The sequence below is a fragment of the Pristiophorus japonicus genome, chromosome 19, assembly GCF_044704955.1.
Source record: "Pristiophorus japonicus isolate sPriJap1 chromosome 19, sPriJap1.hap1, whole genome shotgun sequence".
NCBI classification, from domain to species: Eukaryota; Metazoa; Chordata; class Chondrichthyes; family Pristiophoridae; genus Pristiophorus; species Pristiophorus japonicus.
The window spans coordinates 45,816,794-45,835,204 of NC_091995.1; the positions used below are offsets into that span (position 1 = coordinate 45,816,794).

The following is an 18,411-nucleotide window of genomic DNA, read 5'->3' on the forward strand; positions in this document are numbered from 1 at the left end:
ATTGCCGCCCAGTTATTGGGGCAGCTTCCATATTGACCCTGGCCAGCCGGAGGGGGACTGACAGTGTGTGCCCGCACAGCGGGCTTGTGGGTAGGGAAGTGTCAGTATAACTGCGATCCCAGTCCCGGCCTGACCCCCTGAGTGACCAGGAGCCCAGCGGCGAGACTCCTGCAGGAACGTGGCTCGGTCGCTTCGAGTTCACACTCCAGCCGGCGGGAAGCTGCATTTTAAAAGCTTCATTGTACCACTTGGGAACTTGAAAACCTTTTAAAGCTTCCGATCAATGAGACAAATCATTAAACATAGAGGGGGAGGGATTGATTTTAATCCCAGGGGAACCGGTGACAGCGATCCGGGAACCTCTTTTACGCCTTCCGATTCGCGTCAGGATGAAGCTTTGAGGCGACCCGTACAGATTCTGGTGAAGTTTGATCTCTCAGGTTTACCCAGCTGTTTCTCTCAGACTGAGCCGCTGCATATTTGCAACATTTGCTGCTTTGATCAGATTCCCACCATGTGCAGTTCCACTCGGGGAATGTTGACTCTGTGGATGGGGTGAAGTGGGCAACAGCGAGACCCGCCCGTTTCCCATCTTTCTCCCCGTTTCCCCCTTCTGTTGAGTCCAATGGTAGTAACACCCTGAAGCAATATAAAAGGGCTCACACTTCCCGCGCCTGAATAGTCACATTGAACAATCCATCTCCTGTGTCTGCACAGATAACACCAGTTCCAAAATGCTGCACGTTTGAATGGAAACAACATTTGATCTCAGGTATAAAAACAGAAAATGCTGGAAATCTAAGCGGGTCAGGCAGCATCTGTGGGGAGTGAAACAGATTTAACGATTCAGGTCGATGACCCTTCGTCAGAACCACAGATGCTGCCTGACCCGCTGAGATTTTCAGCATTTTCTGTTTTTATTTCAGGTTCCAGCATCCGCACTGTTTTGCTTTTGTATTTAACCTCAGGTCCCAGCACACCGTTAAAAGCTAAAATCTTTCAGGTTGAGCAATTAGATTTACCTGACAGATGTCCAACTCTTAACTGAATGTTTAATATATAATAACGTGTTTCAATATTCGTCATTTTCAAATATCTCAGAGTACTTTTCATTCGAGAATAAAACAGAGAAGAAGAGAGAGGGAGGTAGAGAAGGAGAGCGGGAGAAAAAGACAGGAAAAGAGAGAGATCGTGAGAAAGAATGAGAGGCACAAATATAAGGATGAAATAAAAAGGAGCGATTCATTGAGGGAAAGAAATAGATAGAAATGGAGAGAGATACAATGAAAGTCAGAGAGATAGAGACAGGGAAAGAGAAAATGATAGAGACACAGATAAAAAGATATTGACAGCGGAGAGAGAGAAAGAGCAAGGGACAGTAATGTGTGTGAGAGAGACATGAGGAAAGAGGGAGAGAGAGAGTGAGAACGAGAATGAGACATGGATAAAGACAGGGACTGAGAGAGAACGTGAAATAGAAACAGAGTGAGAGAGAGGGAAAGAGAGACAGAGAAAGAGAGGGAAAGAGAGAGGGAGGGAGACGGAGAGAGAGAGAGAGAAGGACAGACATATAGAGAAACAGGGAGAGTGAGGGAAACAAAGACAGAGACAGGTACAGAGAGGGAAAGATGAAGAAACAGAGTGAAAGAGACAGGGAGAAAAAGAGAGAGAGAGCAAGACAGAGAGATGAAAGAGGGGAGAGAGAGAAAGAGAGAGTTACAGGACTCCGTAAACCAGGGATACATTCCCGGCCCCGGTCTGAGCGAGTCTGTAACAGTTACAGGACTCCGTAAACCAGCGATGCATTACAGGCCCGGTCTGAGGGAGTCTGTAACAGTTACAGGACTCAGTAAACCAGCGATACATTCCAGGCCTGGTCTGAGGGAGTCTGTAACAGTTACAGGACTCAGTAAACCAGCGATACATTCCAGGCCTGGTCTGAGGGAGTCTGTAACAGTTACAGGACTCAGTGAACCAGCGATACATTCCAGGCCCAGTGTGAGCGAGACTGTAACAGTTACAGAACTCAGTAAACCAGGGATAGTTTCCAGGGCATAGCAATGCGCAAACTGGAAACATGAGCATCAACTGAAAATTGTAAAGATACTCAGCACATCCTGCACCATGAGTGGAGAGATAAGGATAGTCTAGAAACTCAGCAATCAACTATGATATAATCTGCAGTAAAATTATTGTAAAGTCCTGACCCTGCAGTACAGACTTACATGAGGCACATGCTGAAGTCAAGGTCACTCTGGACCTGCACCTTTATTTCCCAGCTCTCGAGTGCCACACTTGCCTGAGACCTGCCTTTATATACCTATGTGGAACAGGTATGCAGTGTCTCCTGCAAGTGCACCCCTGGTGGTAAAGTATGCTTGTGGTTACAGGTCATATCTAGTTACAGTCATGTATAGCATGGTAAGATACAGTTATATACAGTACTGTGAGATACATGACATCACCCTCCCCCAAGGTCTTATTTTCTTTTAGATTCAGTCTCTCAGGTGGTCTATGCTCTCGCGTGGAGCGTCTTAGTAGTGGTTCAGTTGTTTGCCTTGGTGCCTGTTTTTTTTTCGGTGTGATTGCTGGTATCTCGCCTGGGCTGTCTGTTTCATTCAGTATGATTGCTGGTATCTCACCTGGGCTGTCTGTTTCGATTGGTGTGATTGTTGTTGACTCGCCTGGGCTGTCTGTTGGGATTGCCCTTTCCTCAGGTTATTCCCTCTGTCTGTCCACAGGTGTGGTGTGAGTTCCACATTGTAGTCTGCCTCTGGTTCTGCAGTGTTGTTGGTGAATCTACTTTTTACTTGGTCTACATGCGTCCGGCAGGTTTGGCCATTGTCCATTTGTACAACCAGCAGCCTGTTTCCTTCCTTGCCTGTTACTGTCCCTGCAAGCCATTTGGGATCCCTGCCATAGCTTAGCACAGACACTTTGTCCCCTATCTCATTCCACCTCCCCCTCGAATTTCGGTCATGGTACTCAGTTAGCTTCCGGCATTTTGCCTCAACAATTTCATGCATGTCTGGGAGGATTAACGAGAGCCTAGTCTTTAAGGTCCGTTTCATCAATAGTTGCGCAGGGGGAACCCCAGTCAATGAATGCGGACAAGATCTGTATGCCAGCAGCAATCGCGACAGGCGGCTCTGCAGCGTAGGACCTTGGATTTTTAGCATGCCTTGTTTAACGAATTGCACTGCTCGCTCCACCTGGCCATTGGAGGCCGGCTTGAACGGTGCCGTCTTAACGTGATTTATGCCGTGGTCAACTATAAAATCTTGAAATCCTGCACTTGTGAAGCACGGACCATTATCACTGACCAATATGTCAGGAATTCCGTGCATTGCAAACATGATTCTAAGGCTCTCCACAGTGGTGGAGGTGGTGCTTGAGTTTAAAATGGTGCACTAGATCCACTTTGAAAATGCATCGACGACTACGAGGAACATTTTGCCCATGAATGGGCCTACATAGTCTACATGTACCTGCGACCAGGGTTTGGTGGGCCAGGGCCAGTGGCTTAGGCTGGCCTCCCTGGGGGCATTACTGAGTTGGGCACAAATGGTGCACTGCCTGATGCAGAGCTCCAAGTCCGCGTCAATGCCAGGCCATCAGACGTGGGATTTGGCTAAGGCCTTCATAAGGACGATCCCCGGGTGCTCGCGGTGAAGCTCCCTGACAAACGCCGTTCAGCCTCACAAGGGCATAACTACTCGGCTGCCCCACATCAGGCAGTCTGCCTGTGATGATAGTTCAAGCATGCGCCTATGGAAAGGTTTGAACTCCTCGGGGCAGGCATCACGAGCCTCTTCCCAGTCACCAGTTAAAAAACATTTTTTACTAAGGATAACGTGGGGTCGGTGGTCGTCCAGGCTCTAATTTGGCGAGCCGTCATGGGCGAACCTGTGGATTCAAAGGCATTGATTGCCATGACCATCTCACAGTCCTGTTCGTCGGACCCTTCCATAGTCGCCAGGGGTAGCCTGCTAAGCACGTCGGCACAGTTGTCTGTGCCTGGTCTGTGCCTTATTGTGTAGTCGTAAGATGCCAGCATGAGTGCCCACTGCTGAATACGCGCCGAGGTTTTGGCATTTATTGCCTTGCTCTCGGATAGCAGGGATGTGAGGGGTTTGTGGTCGGTTTCTAACGCAAACTTGACCCTGAAAAGGTATTGGTGCATCTTTTTGACACCATACACGCACGCAAGCGCCTCCTTCTCAACCATACCGTATCCGCGCTCCGCCCACGAAAGTGACCTGGAGGCATAAGCAATGGGTTGTAATTTACCCGCATCATTGACATGCTGTAAAACGCACCCGACCCCGTACGCTAACGCATCACATGTAAGGACTAGATTTTTAGCTGGGTCAAAAAAGGCTAAAACACTGTTGGAACATAGAAGGTTGCGTGCATTATTGAAGGCGCGTTCTTGGGCGTCCCCCCAAAACCAATCGCACCCCTTTCTGAGTAGCACGTGGAGAGGCTCCAGCAGCGTGCTCAAGTTCTGCATAAAGTTCTCAAAATACTTGAGTAGCCCGAGAAAGGCGCGCAGTTCCGAGACATTCCGGGGCCTGGGTGCCAGACGAATTGCTTCAGTTTTGGATCCTGTTGGGCGGATTCCATCAACGGCAATCCTTCTGCCCAAAAAATTCAACCTCGGGTGCGAGAAACAGTCACTTGGATTTCTTAACTCTTAGGCCTACCCGATCCAATTGACTTTGTACTTCCTCCAAATTGCGAAGATTGGAATTGGTGTCCCTGCCCGTGATGTGTATGTCATCTTCAAACACAACCGTACCCGGGATGGACTTGAGCAGACTCTCCATTTTGTGCTGGAATATAGCAGCTGCCGACCTGATGACGACTGGGCATCGATTGGACATAAAAAGATGTCGATATGTGTTGATGGTGGTGAGTAGCTTAGACTCTTTGGTCAGTTCTTGCATCATATACGCAGATGTAAGGTCTAGTTTCGAGAAAAGTTTTCCTCCAGCCAATGTGGCAAACACGTCCTCCGCTCTGGGCAGCGGGTATTGGTCCTGTAGGGAGACTCTGTTTATGGTAGACTTGTAATCCCCACAGATTCGTACAGATCCATCAGGCTTCATGACGGGAATTATAGGACTTGCCCAGTCGCTAAATTCCACGGCTGAGATATTGCCTTTCCGCAGAAGTCGGTCCAGTTCATGTTTAATCATTTCCCCTCACATAAGGCGCAGCTCTAGCCTTGTGATGGACCCGTCTGGCATCCTGTGTGATGTAGATTTTAACTTTAGCCCCTTTGAAGGTGCCCACCCCTGGCTGAAAGAGATGTTCAAAATGACTTAGAACTGTTGAGCAGGAGCTCCGTTCCTCTGAACACATGGCGTGAACATCATCCCATTTCCAATTTAGTTTTGCCAGCCAGCTTCTCCCCAACAGTACTGAGAGATCTCCAGGGACAATCCACAGGGGAAGTCGGTTCACCGTCCCTTTGTGTGTGACTGAGAGCATGGCGCTGCCAAGGACTGGGACAATTTCTTTGGTATAGGTCCTTAGTTTGGTGTCGATCCTTGTGAGTTTTGGTCTGTTGCTTTTGTGCGGCCACAGCTGTTCAAATTGTTGGACGCTCATGAGAGATTGACTAGCTCCCGTGTCCAGTTCCATGTTGACGGGTATCCCGTTGAGTAGGACCCTTATCATTATTGGAGGCGTCTTGTTGTAAGAACAGTGGACATTGATCGTATTGACCCGCTGTACCTCGGCGTCCCGGACACTGTCCCCACCGTCTTCTGGTCTGCTTTCCGACCCTTCTGATTCGTATACCAGCCGAGCTGCTGTTTTTCTGCACATGCGAGCCAGATGGCCTGTATAGTTGCAGTTTCTGCAATCAGCATGATGAAATCAACACCCACTTGTTGAATGCCTTCCCCCACATCTCCAGCACAGACCACTTCCATTGTTTCCGAAGGATGAGCTGCGTCTGGCTGGTCTCTCTTGAGCTTCTCTCAGTCTGTAGTTGATTACTCGCATTGTGGGTTGATGAGGTGTGAACGGCCGTTCATGTGGCCCTTGATGGCTTCTGGCGCCACTGCCTGCTGTTGAAGGACTGCTCTCCTGCCTTTGTCTGTTTGTGGGGGTAGCGGCTGTTTCACGCTGTGAACCACTTGTTCCGATGTTTCGTTAGTTGTTGTACCCGCAGTATAGATCAACCTCGTTTCTTCTTCTCCTGCTAAGAATGTCTGTGTGACCAGTACTGCTGTCTCTAGGGTCCAATTCTTGGTCTCTATAAGCTTTCGGAATATGCCTGTGTGGCCTATTCCTTCAATAAAAAAGTCTCTCAATACTTCTCTCCTTAGTTCATCGGAGAACTCACATAAACTAGCTAGCCTCCAAAGTTCCGCCACAAAGTCGGGTATACTCTGGCCCACACAGCGTCTGTCGTTGTAGAACCTGTGTCTGGCCATATGTCGGCTGCTCGCTGGCTTCAAGTGGTCTCTCACCAGTGTGCTCAACTCCTCAAACGACTTGCTTGCTGGTTTCTCGGGTGCCAGCAGGTCCTTCATTAAGGCGTATGTTTCCGAGCCACAGCTGGTCAGGAGATGGGCTCTTCTCTTGTCTGCCTTATCGTCGCCCAACCAGTCTTTGGTTACAAAGCTTTGCTGGAGCCTTTCTATAAAGTCCTCCCAATTGTCTCAAGCATTGTATTTCTAATCTGAGCCGTTGGTAGCCATTCTGTGGATTCTGTGATCCCGTAACTCATCGCCACTGCAAAGTCCTGACCCTGCAGTACAGAGTTACACGAGGCACATGCTGAAGTCAAGGTCCCTCTGGATCTGCACCTTTATTTCCCAGCTCTCGAGTGCCACACTTGCCTCAGACCTGCCTTTATATACCTGTGTGGAACAGGTATGCAGTGTCTCCTGCAAGTGCACCCCTGGTGGTAAAGTATGCTTGTAGTTACAGGTCATATCTAGTTACAGTCATGTATAGCATGGTAAGATACAGTTATATAGAGTAGTGTGAGATACATGACAATTATTTTTTCTGCTGTGTTAATGATTTGTGGATTCTAACTCTGGGAACCTGTGTGGAGACTGATAAATCTTGATATTTATTGGAACCGTTAAACATTTTAAAATAACCGGTTCACTGCCTCCTGTAAAATACCACATGAACGAATTTTTCTTCGCATCCACAGCATACCTGCAACCTCCCCATCCACTCTCCCCCTGTCCCCTCCCTCCCCTCTACGCTCTCCCCTCCCCATCCACTCTCCCCCTGTCCCCTCCTTCCCCTCCACTCCGTCCCCTCCCCATCCACTCTACCCAGTCCCCTCACTCCCCTCCACTCCGTCCCCTCCCAATCCAATCTCTCCCTGTCCCCTCCATCCCCTCCACTCCGTTGCCTCCCCATCCAATCTCCCTTTGACCCTTCCCTCCCCTCCACTCCGTCCCCTCCCTCCCCACCACTCTGTACCTGCCCCATCCTTCTCTCCCTGTCCCCTCCCTCCCCTCCACACCATCCTCTCCCCATCCATCTCTCCCTGTCCCCTCCCTCCTTTCCCTCCACTCTGTCACCTCCCCATCCATCTCTCCCTGTCTCCTCCCTCCATCCCCTTCACTCTGACCCCTCCCCATCCATTCTCTCCCTGTACCCTCCCTCCCCTACACTCCATTCTCTCCCTCATCTCTGTCCCCTCTCCTTGATCCCCACACTCCATCCCCTGCACTCTGTCCCATCCACTCTCTCGCTTTTCGCTCCCATTTCACACCACTTCTTTACCCCACTCCGCTCCATTCCCTCCCTACCCCTTTTCCAGCTCCCCATCCACTCTCTCCCGTCCCCCTCCCCTTCCTCTCCACTCCATTCTCTTCCTCTCCTTTGTCCCCTCCCCTTGCTCCCCTCCCCTCAACGTTGTCCCATCCGCTCTCTCCCTGTTCACTCTCATTCCACACCACTACATTATCCCCACCTGTCCCCTCCCTTTGATCCTCCCCCTCCCCTCCACTCCATCTCCTCTACTTTCTCCCCTCCTATCCGTCCCCTCTACTGGATACACTTCCCATCCAATCTCGCCTTCCCCCAAATTTTCTTTGTCTCCTTCCACTCTCTCCCCTTCTCTCTGTCCCTCATATCCAGTCTACCACTTCAGCTCTCCACTCTCCCCTCACATCCATACTCTCCTTGTCCATCTCCTTTATCTCCCTGCTCTTCACTCTACCTATATCCTCCACTCTCTCACTCCCCCTCTCTCCTTCCCCTTCACTGCTCCTATCCCCTCCACTCGCCCACTCCAGCTCCCCAATCTCTCCCTAACATCCACTATACCTCTCCCCCTGTCCCCCTCTCCCTCCCCTTCACTCCTCCTATCCCCTCCATGCTCCCACTTCAGCTCTACAATCTCTCCCTCACATCCACTCTCCCTCTCCCCCTGTCCCATCTCTCACTCCCCTTCACTCTATCCGTCCCCACCACTCTCCCACTCCACATCTCCCGTTTCCTCCTCTTCAGTCTCTCCTCGGCTCCACTCTCCCCACACCTCTCTACTCTCCCCCCTCTCCTCTTTCTCCCACCCCTTCACTCTCTCCTTTCCCTCCACTCTACACAATCCACTCTCTCCCACCCCTCCACTCTCCACCTCGCCCTCTCCAATTTCCCCAACCCCTCTCCACACTCTCATGCCTCTTCACTCTCCTCCCTCCCCTTGAGTCTCTTACCTCCGTTCTGGTATCTCCCCTCCTTCCACTGTATCCCTCCCCCACATTTTGCTCTCTCCCTACATTCTCTCCCTCTCCCTCCACACACTCCCTCCCCATCCTGTGAGTCTCAAATATTTCAGGATACTTTTCAATTAATACTGAATCAGAGACAAAGAAAGAGAAAGAGACATGGGCACAAAGAGAGAGAGAAAGGAGGGGGGGCGGCTGCGGGGGGGGGGGTGGTGGGCGGAGTCAGAGAGAGAGAGACAGAGAGAGAGAGAGATAATAATACAAGGACAGGGAGAGAAACAAAGAGTGAGATATAGAGTAGAAGGAGAGCAAGCTGGCTACAAAGCAGCACACAGTGAAGAGTGGGTGAGGGTAGTTAATCAGACTGATGGAAGGTGGGGAGTGGTGTTCCACTGGGATCGGTGCCGGGAACACTGCTGTGCACCATTTACATAAACAATTTGTACAATTTCGACATTTGCGGATGGCACCAAATTGGGGAATACAGTTAGCACTGAGGAAGACTGTTATAAAATTAGATTTTAATAACCTTGCAGAATGTGAGCGTAAATGACTACTGAATTTCTATATAAATAAGTGTGAGGTGGTGTATTTTGGTAGGAGGGATAGGGATGTCACACACATCTTGAAAATTAATTGTCTAAATGGGTAGAGGACAAAGGGACATAATGGTAAACATTCAGAAATCATTAAAAGTAGCAACGTAAATTAATAAGGCCATGAAATGCAAAGTAAGCACTGTGGCAGGGTAGCCTTGAGGAACAGTTCATAGAGTGTATCCGGGATCATTTCCTTGTGGAACCAACCAGGGAGCAGGCGATCTTAGATCTGGTACTGTGTAATGAGACAGGATTAATAAATGATCTGCTAGTAAAGGATCCTCTGGGAATGACTGACCATAACACGGTTGAATTTCAAATTTAGTTAAAGGATGAGAAAGTTGGATCTCAAACCAGTGTCCTAAACTTAAATAAAGGAGACGACAAAGGTATGAGGGCAGAGTTGGCTAAAGTGGACTGGGAAAATAGACTAAAGAATGGGACGGTTGATGAGCAATGGCAGACATTTAAGGAGATATTTCATAACTCACGACAAAAAATATATCCGAATGAGAAGGAAAGGCTGTAAGAGAAGGGATAGCCATCTGTGCCTAACTTAGGAAATAAGGGATGGTATCAAATTGAAAACAAGGGCATACAATGTGGCCAAGACTAGTGGGAGGCCAGAGGATTGGGAAACTTTTAAAAGCCAGCAAAGAACGACTAAAAAAATTATAAAGAGAGGAAAGATAGATTATGAAACTAAACTAGCACGAAATATAAAAACAAATAGTAAGAGTTTCTACAGGTACATAAAAAGGAAATGACTGGCTAAAGCAAATGTTGGTCCCCTCGAGGATGGGCCTGGGGAATTAATAATGGAGAATGGGGAAATGGCAGAGACATTGAACAATTTTTTCTTATCGGTCTTCACAGTAGAAGACACTAAAACATCGCAATAGTGGATAATCAAGAGGCTTTAGGGAGGAGGAACTTAATAAATCCACTAACACTACAGAAGTAGAATTCGGTAAAATATTGGGACTAAAGGCAAACAAGTCCCCTGGGACTGATGGCTTACATCCTCGGGTCTTAAAATAAGCAGCTGTGGAGATAGTGGATGCATTGGTTGTGACCTACCAAAATTTACTGGATTCTGGGGCGGTCCCAGCGGATTGGAAAACCGCAAATGTAACGCTCCTATTTAAAAAAGCAGGCAGATGAAAAGCAGGAAACTATAGGCCAGTTAGCCGAACATCTGTCGTTGGGAAAATGCTGGAGCCCATTATTAAGGAAGCAGTAGCGGGACATTTGGAAAAGCATAATTCAATCAAGCAGAGTTAGCATGGTTTTATGAAAGGAAAATCATGTTTCACACATTTGCTGGAGTTTTTTGAGGATGTAACGAGCAGGGTGGAAAAAGAGGAACCAGTGGATGTGGTGCATTTGGATTTCCCAAAGGCAATCAATAAGGTGCCGTATTAAAGGTTACTGCACAAGATAAAAGTTCACGGGCTTGGGGGAAATATATTAACATAGATGAAGGATTGGTTAACTAACAGAAAACAGAGAGTGACGATAAATGGGTCATTTTCCGGTTGGCAAACTGTAACTAGTGTGGTGCCGCAGGGAGCGGTGCTGGGGCCTCAGCTATTTACAATCTATAGTAATGACTGGGATGAATGGACCGAGTGTAATTTTGCCAAGTTTGCTGATGATACAAAGCTGGGTGGAAAAGCAAATTGTGAGGAGGACACAACAAATATGCAAAGGCATATAGACCGGTTAAATGAGTGGGAAAAAATGGCAGATAGAGTATAATGTGAGGTTATCCACTTGGCAGAAATAATAGAAAAGCAAATTATAATTTACGTGGAGAAAAATTTCAAAGTGCTGCAGTAAAGAGAGATCTGCGGGTCATTGTGCATGAAACGCAAAAAGTGAGTACGCGGGTAAACCAATATTCAGGAGAGCAAATGGAATGTTGGCCGTTATTGCAAGGGGAATAGAGTATAAAAGCAGAGAAGTCCTCCTACAATTGCACAGGTTATTGGTGAGGCCATACCTGGAGCACTGCGTACAGTTTTGGTGTCCGTATATAAAGAAGGATATACAGTACTTGCATTGGAGGCTGTGCAGAGACGGTTCACTAGACTGATTCCGGAGATGATGGGGTTGAATTATGATGATAGGTTGAGTAGTTTGGGCCGATACTCATTGGAGTTCAGAAGAATGAGAGGTGATCTTTTCGAAACATATAAGATAATGAGGGGGCCAGACAAGGTGGATGCAGACAGGATATTTCCACTCATAGGGGAAACTAAAACTAGGGGATATAGTCTTGGAATAAGAAGCTGCCTGTTTAAAATTGAGATGAGGAGGAATTTCTCCTCGTAGAGGGTTGTAAATCTATGGAATTCTCTGTCACAGAGAGCTGTGGAGGTTGGAGCATTGAATATATTTAATGCTGAGATAGACAAATTTTTGAGTGATAAGGGAATATGGGGTGCAGCCAGGAAAGTGGAGATGAGTCCATGATCAGATCAGACATGATCTTATCAAATGATGGAGCAGGCTCGAGGGGCGAGATGGCCAACTCCTGTCCCTATTTCCTATGTTCTTATGATAATTTCTAGAGGAATAGAATCGAAAAAAAGGAAGTTATGTTCAATGTACTGAACCTTGGTTAGGCTACACTGGTCTCCATATTACAGAAAGGATATAGAGGCACTGGAGAAGCTGCAAAAAATATTTAAAAGGATGATACCAGAACTGAGAGGTTATTACTATGGGGAAAGACTGAACAGGCTGGGGCTTTTTTCTCTGGAAAAGTGAAGACTGAGAGGTGAGATGATAGGGGGTTTTAAGGTTTGATGGAATAGATGTAGAGAAGTCATTTCCACTTGTGGGGAACCAAAACTAGCGCGCATAAAAGTAAGATAGTCAATTGTAAATCCAATAAAGCATTCAGGAAAAAATTTTTTACCCAAAGGATGGTTAGAATGTGCAATTTGCTGCCACATGGAGTAGATAAGGTAAATAGCATTGAAATCTCAAAGGGGAAGCGAGATGAGTCCATAAAGGAGGAAGGAAGATAAGGCTATGCTCTTTGGGTTAGATGAAGTAGCTATCTATTTTTTTCAAAGCACCTCACGTAATTCTGGGCACAGCATTCCACATTGTCACAATACATTGTGTGAAAATATTGTTCCTGGATTCAACTGGAACTGGTTTTAATCATACCAGTACGTGAATTTAAATTTACAAGTTAATTTATTTGGGTAAGAAAATGCAAACATACCAGTTTCCTGTCAAGGACATATCACAGGCAGATAAAAATTTCTAGGTACATCATCCAACAGCCAGCACTGGTTAATTATGTGAACAAAACCATTACATTGACTGATAGCACTACAACTTAAAAACATTTAACTGATTCGTGATTGTCCAATCTACTGTTTCCAATTCGATTTTATTGGGTTGTTTTGTAGTTTTCTGATACCTCCCTATAGAATCTTGTGCAGAAAATGGGCATAACTTGGAATTAAGAGATACACATCTATACATGCAGGAATAATGAGTGTTTCAATGGATAAGGGGAAACAGTGGATAAGGGGGAACCAGTGGATGTGGCGCATTTGGATTTCCAGAAAGCATTCGATAAGTTGCCACATAAAAGGTTAATGCACAAGATAAAATTTCACGGGGTTGGGGGCAATATATTAACATGGACAGAGAATTAGCTAACTAACAGAAAACGGAGAGTCACGATAAATGGGTGAATTTCCGGTTGGCAAACTGTAACTAGTGTGATGCCACAGGGATCGGTGCTGGGGTCTCAACTATCTACAATCTGGATGAAGGAACTGAGTGTAATGTAGCCAAGATTGCTGATGATGCAAAGATGAGTGGGAGAGCAAATTGTGGGGACACAAAACATCTGCAAAGGGATATAGACAGGCTAAGTGAGTGGGCAAACAATTGGTAGATAGACATTAATGGGGGAAAGCATGAGTTTCTCCATTTTGGCCGAAAAAATAGAAGAGCAAACTATAATTTAAATGGTGAACAATTTCAAAGTGCTACAGTACAGAGGGATCTGGGGGTCCTTATGCATGAAACACAACAAGTTAGTATGCAGGTAAAGCAAATGATCAGGAAGGCAGAGTAATTTAACATTGGGAAGCCTTCAAAGAGAGGACGTTTCGGGTACCTATTGAACACATTCGATCGAGGGGAAAAGGAAGGGCATCCAAAGCTAGAGCTTCCTGGGTGACTGATCATATAGAGATTACAATGGGACAGAAAGAGGAGCCTTATGACAAATATCAAGTTCATAATACAGTAGGGAATGAAGCTGAATACAGATAGTACAGAGGAGATCGAAGTAAAGAATAAGGAGATCAAATGGAGAGTATGAGAGTAGATTAGAAACTAACATAAAAGGTAAAATAAAAGCATTTTATAAATATAAAGAATAACAGGCTTGTCACAGGAAGGGACCAAAAAGGAGATATTCTTATGTAGGGAGAACATAATTGAGTTAATATATTAATACTTTGCACCTGTATGCCACAACATTTGAAGGTGGCAGGACAAGTTGAGAAGGCTGTTAAAACGATGGGATCCTGGGCTTTATTAATACCGGAATAGAGCACAAAAGCAAGGAAGATATGCTAAACCTTTATAAAACACTGATTAGGTCTCAGTTGAAATAATATGTTCAATTTTGGGCACCAAACTTCAAGAAGTATGGGTCACAACGTTGGAGAGGGTGCAGAAGAGATTTACTAGAATGGTACCAGGGATGTGGAACTTCAGTTACGTGGAGAGACTGGAGACGCTGTGGTTGTTGTCCTTAAAACAGAAAAGATTCAGAGGAGATTTTATAGAGTTGTTCCAAATAATGAACGGTTTTAATAGAGCAAGTCAGGAGAAACTATTTCCAGTGGCACAAATATCGATAACCAGTGGTCAGAGATTTAAGATGATTGGCAAAAGAACCAGAGGAGACTTGCAGGAACAATTTTTACACAGTGAGTTGTTGTTATCTGTAATTCACTGAATGAAAGGGTGATGGAAGCAGATTTAACAGTAAATTTGAATTTGGATTTTGACAAATATTAAAGGGACCACAAGACAACAGGGCTACGGGGAAAGAACAGGTGAGTGGGACTAAATGGTTAGCTCTAGAACAGAGCAGACATAGGCACAATGGCCCGAATGGCCTCCATATATGCTGTATAATTCTCTGATTAGATGGAGTTAAATACAGATCAGCCATGGTCTATTTGAGTGGTAGAAAAAGGCTCGAGGGACTGAATGGCCTCCTCCTATTCCTAAATTAATCTTGGTGATAGTGGAGGTAAATTGCTTAACATATTGGTATAACATTACTTTGCCTGTTATTTTAATGGTGCAGCCTATTTACAAGTGGGATATGACCTGTGTTAAAGCAATGGACAATAACATGTCACACTAATATTGTCAACGGTAATTTCAGGCAGAAAATATACAACGGTACAGCAAGTAATGAGAGGCAATGAACAAATGTTTTTATAGTTTAGTCTGAAAATCCTCTTTTCATTCTTTTATCGGTGCCTCAACCTATTCATAGCAGATAGATTTACAGCTTCACTTAAAGTGAGGACGGTTACATTTTCAGATTGTGCAGCTTGTAAACTTTAGATCACCCAGCAAAAATAATGAAAGTCAGCCTATGAGCAGCCTTTCATTGACCTTAACAAGGCGAGGTAGTGTTGGCCAGTGAGGTTTGCATCTGTTCTGTTGGGGTACAAACACGGGATAGGAGATTGTTGACGATTTTAACAGCCAGCTCGATAACCGCTACCCATAAGGTTCAGTGGGAAATATCCTCGCTGGTGTTTTCAATTTGTTTCACAAATTTACTCCAGGTTCAAGTCTTTGCCGTTGACCAGTGTGTTCTTTTCTAATCCAGTTCTGCCCACAGTTCGTAAAGCTGGGAAGAGGACCGTAGATTTCTTCCCGAGTGCCGGGAGGTGATTTTGTTTCCCATTGGATTGAATGAGTTTCACGGAACGAGATAAACAGAATAATGTGGGAGGGGATCGGAAATCTACAAAACCTTCCGGTCTCGCTGCGCAGGGTTTTACCTGAGCGACTCTCTGAAACATGTTCCGCTTTGTTTTGCTGAGCCTTTGCTATTTTCAAAGGGCGGTTCCTGGTAAGTCAAACCATGGGACTTGTGCGGCTATATTCTTTATTGCACGACATGACCGCCAGCATGAACAACATACTGGACCCGTGTATAATCTGAGTTAGTTACACTGACTTACTCCGTGTTTAGTCCGGTTTACACTGACTGTCCCATGTTTCGTCCGGGATACACTGACTTACAGCGTGTTCAGCCCGGGTTACATCGACTGTCCTGTGTTTAGTCTGGGTTACACTGACTGCCCTGTGTTTAGTCGCAGTTACACTGACTGTGCCGTGTTTAGTCTGGGTTACACTGACTGCCACGGGTTTCGTCCGGGATACAGTGACTGCCCTGTGTTTAGTCAGGGTTACACTGAGTTTCCCGTGTTTAATCCTGGTTACAATGATGGCCCTCGTGTTTACTCCGCGTTACACCGATTGCCCAATGTTTACTTCGGGTTACAACGACTGCTCCGTGTTTAGTCCGGGTAAACTGACTGCCCTGTGTTTAATCTGGGATATACTGACTGCCCTGTGTTTAGTCCGGGTTACATCGACTGTCCTGTGTTTGGTCCGGGATACACCGACTGCCCCATGTTTAGTCCGGGATGCACCGAGTGCCCCGTGTTTCGTCCAGAATAAACTGAGTGCCCCGTGTTTAGTCCGGGATAGAGCAACTGTCCTGTGTTTAGACCTGTTACACCGACTGCTCCGTGTTTAGTCCGGCATACACCGATTGCCCAGTGTTTAGTCCGGGATACACCGACTGCCCCGTGTTTAGTCCAGGTTACGCCGACTGCCTTGGACCTTGTGGATGCCCTACGGGAGCTCCTGTGCTGATTGAATCTCTGAGGGGATGATATGGGCTTGTGTGGTGCTGTACACTGAAGAAAGTTGCCGGCAGACTGATTGCAGGAATGGAGTGATGTCCATCAATTGTAGATGGGGATTTGTGCTTGAATCAGGCTGACGCGTTGCCAAGTTTGGTTGGCCTCATTTCTGGATGTTTCAGCACATGACCTCCAGTCGAATCACACCGCCTTTATTCCCCATCTTCAATACTTTTATAATTGCGACTTTTTCCAATGTTATATTTCTCCCAAGTTTCTTGCAGCGGTATCCAGGCGATTAATCTTTAATTCCTGGACATTGCAGGATAGTTGGAAAATCTAAATTCCACCAGTCCGAGAGATAAAGTTGGTGGGATCTTGATAATGTCGTGTGACTCACACTTTGCCGATATTCATTTTGACCCCGTCTATTTCTGGCAGCAGCTCTGGCCACCTAAATGATGGACTGTCTGAAAATCAGAATGTGTGGAAAATGACCCAGTGTTCAGTAGTTCGGTGTCCTTGTTACTGCTCCATTGTTGGTCAGCAACACGGCAGCAGCAACTAGCAAGGATTTGCATTGGGTTTAGAGAGAGGGCCGTCATAACTGGGCAGCAGAAGAGAAACATTCCCTGACTGTATTCGGGGCAAGGAGCCTCATTCGCTGGGAGTGATGTTCTGTTGTGCGTGAGGATCTGAGCTGCCAGGACATACTCTTGACAATGGCCTGGAAGTGCACCGACGTTTTGTCTCCCTGGTCTGAACACGCTTGTTAGGAGCATGCTGTCCCACATAGAAAGTTAAGGCCATATTCATTGAAGGATACATTTATGTCCAGATTTTCATTCCAACAGATCCAGTTGTTCTAATTTAGGGTTTGTGCACCAATCGGGTAATGGGGCTAACGACCGTCCTCGCTCAAAAAATCCAAACTAGACCAACAAAGAAATAAATGTAGAGTTAAATTAGTCTCCTGGTGTCACATGCCAGATTGGCAGGGTCTGTAGGCCCATGTGGATCACATTTTGCAACACTTGAATTTTCTGGTGGCAGAAAGCGTGTCTTTAAACCTTGTAATCCTAACAGAACTAGATCATCATCTCATGCACTCTCTCGTGGTTCTACACACACAGAAAGAGGATATTGACATGACAGATGAGTTACCAGCCGCCACTCGAGTGTTCTCCCAGCTGTAGGGACAGGAGATGGGCAGTATGCCAGGAAGCGTTTCCCGGATCACGCCCTTTGGCTCCCTATTTAAACCTATTTTCTTTTCTACATCCACCCATGTCTGATCGGGTATTTCATGCCCCAGCAATCCTCGACTGTATAATTAATCTATGGGGAGAAATGAACGTTGGTGAACTGCAAAACGCGTGCAAGTGGTTCAGTTGGTCGTCAAACAACCCATCTGATTTTCCTCCTCATTGAAAATCATGCGTTGCATTTACCGCCCAATTCACACTCTGGCTTCAATTGAATTCCACTCCAACCTCTGACCTCTGCGCTCAACAGATGAATCACAAGGGGCTGATTTACTGTCAGCGTCGGGTAGAAAACTGCGGTAATGGGTCTACATTTCTAATAGTTGGTCTTCCAATGAGGGGGATTTTTAAAATTCTGTTCCAGTGTTTCATTCTCTGCTATACTACTACACCCTGAGCCATGGGAGTGCTGATCTGCCGGAGTATAGTTTCCTGGGACGTTTGGACGGCTCTGAGACAACCTATTACGACAATAATATGAACATAACTGTTCCAAGACAGCACTGGATGGCGAAAGCATTTAACAAGCGATACTGGGAAGAATTCACAATCACTCAAGCGGGTTTCCACGGTATCATCAAGGGACAGTTTGATAGATGGCTACAGCAGGGCAACCAAACATCAAGTGAGTGGATTCATTTGAATGAATGCAGTAAACTGTGGGGTCATTTAAACTTGAGGGATTCCTACCATCAGCGATATCGAACGGATAGCCCATTATACACGCCGCCTGATTTTCCATTCCATTATACCTTCAATAGAAAGGAACATCAAGCGAGGTGTGCAATGGGGAACTAATTGGATATGGCCCACTTTGTACGATGTCTGGAAGGTGCCATTAACTCCAATTAATTATATTTTTAATACTGATGGTGAAATTCAATGT

At 46.2% G+C, this 18,411-nt stretch overlaps 1 protein-coding gene and 1 pseudogene across 1 annotated transcript in view; one reads left to right on the forward strand and one right to left on the reverse strand.

The window, feature by feature from the left end:
* Positions 1–18,411, reverse strand: part of LOC139230203 (zinc-binding protein A33-like) — a 650,536-nt pseudogene that overhangs the window by 309,371 nt on the left and 322,754 nt on the right.
* The window catches only part of LOC139230580 (major histocompatibility complex class I-related gene protein-like), a 32,978-nt gene that overhangs the window by 282 nt on the left and 14,285 nt on the right, over positions 1–18,411 (forward strand). The window contains exon 2 of the mRNA XM_070862405.1: positions 17,890–18,150. Coding sequence (XP_070718506.1) covers positions 17,890–18,150 — 261 coding nt within the window. The remainder of the gene's footprint in view (positions 1–17,889; positions 18,151–18,411) is intronic.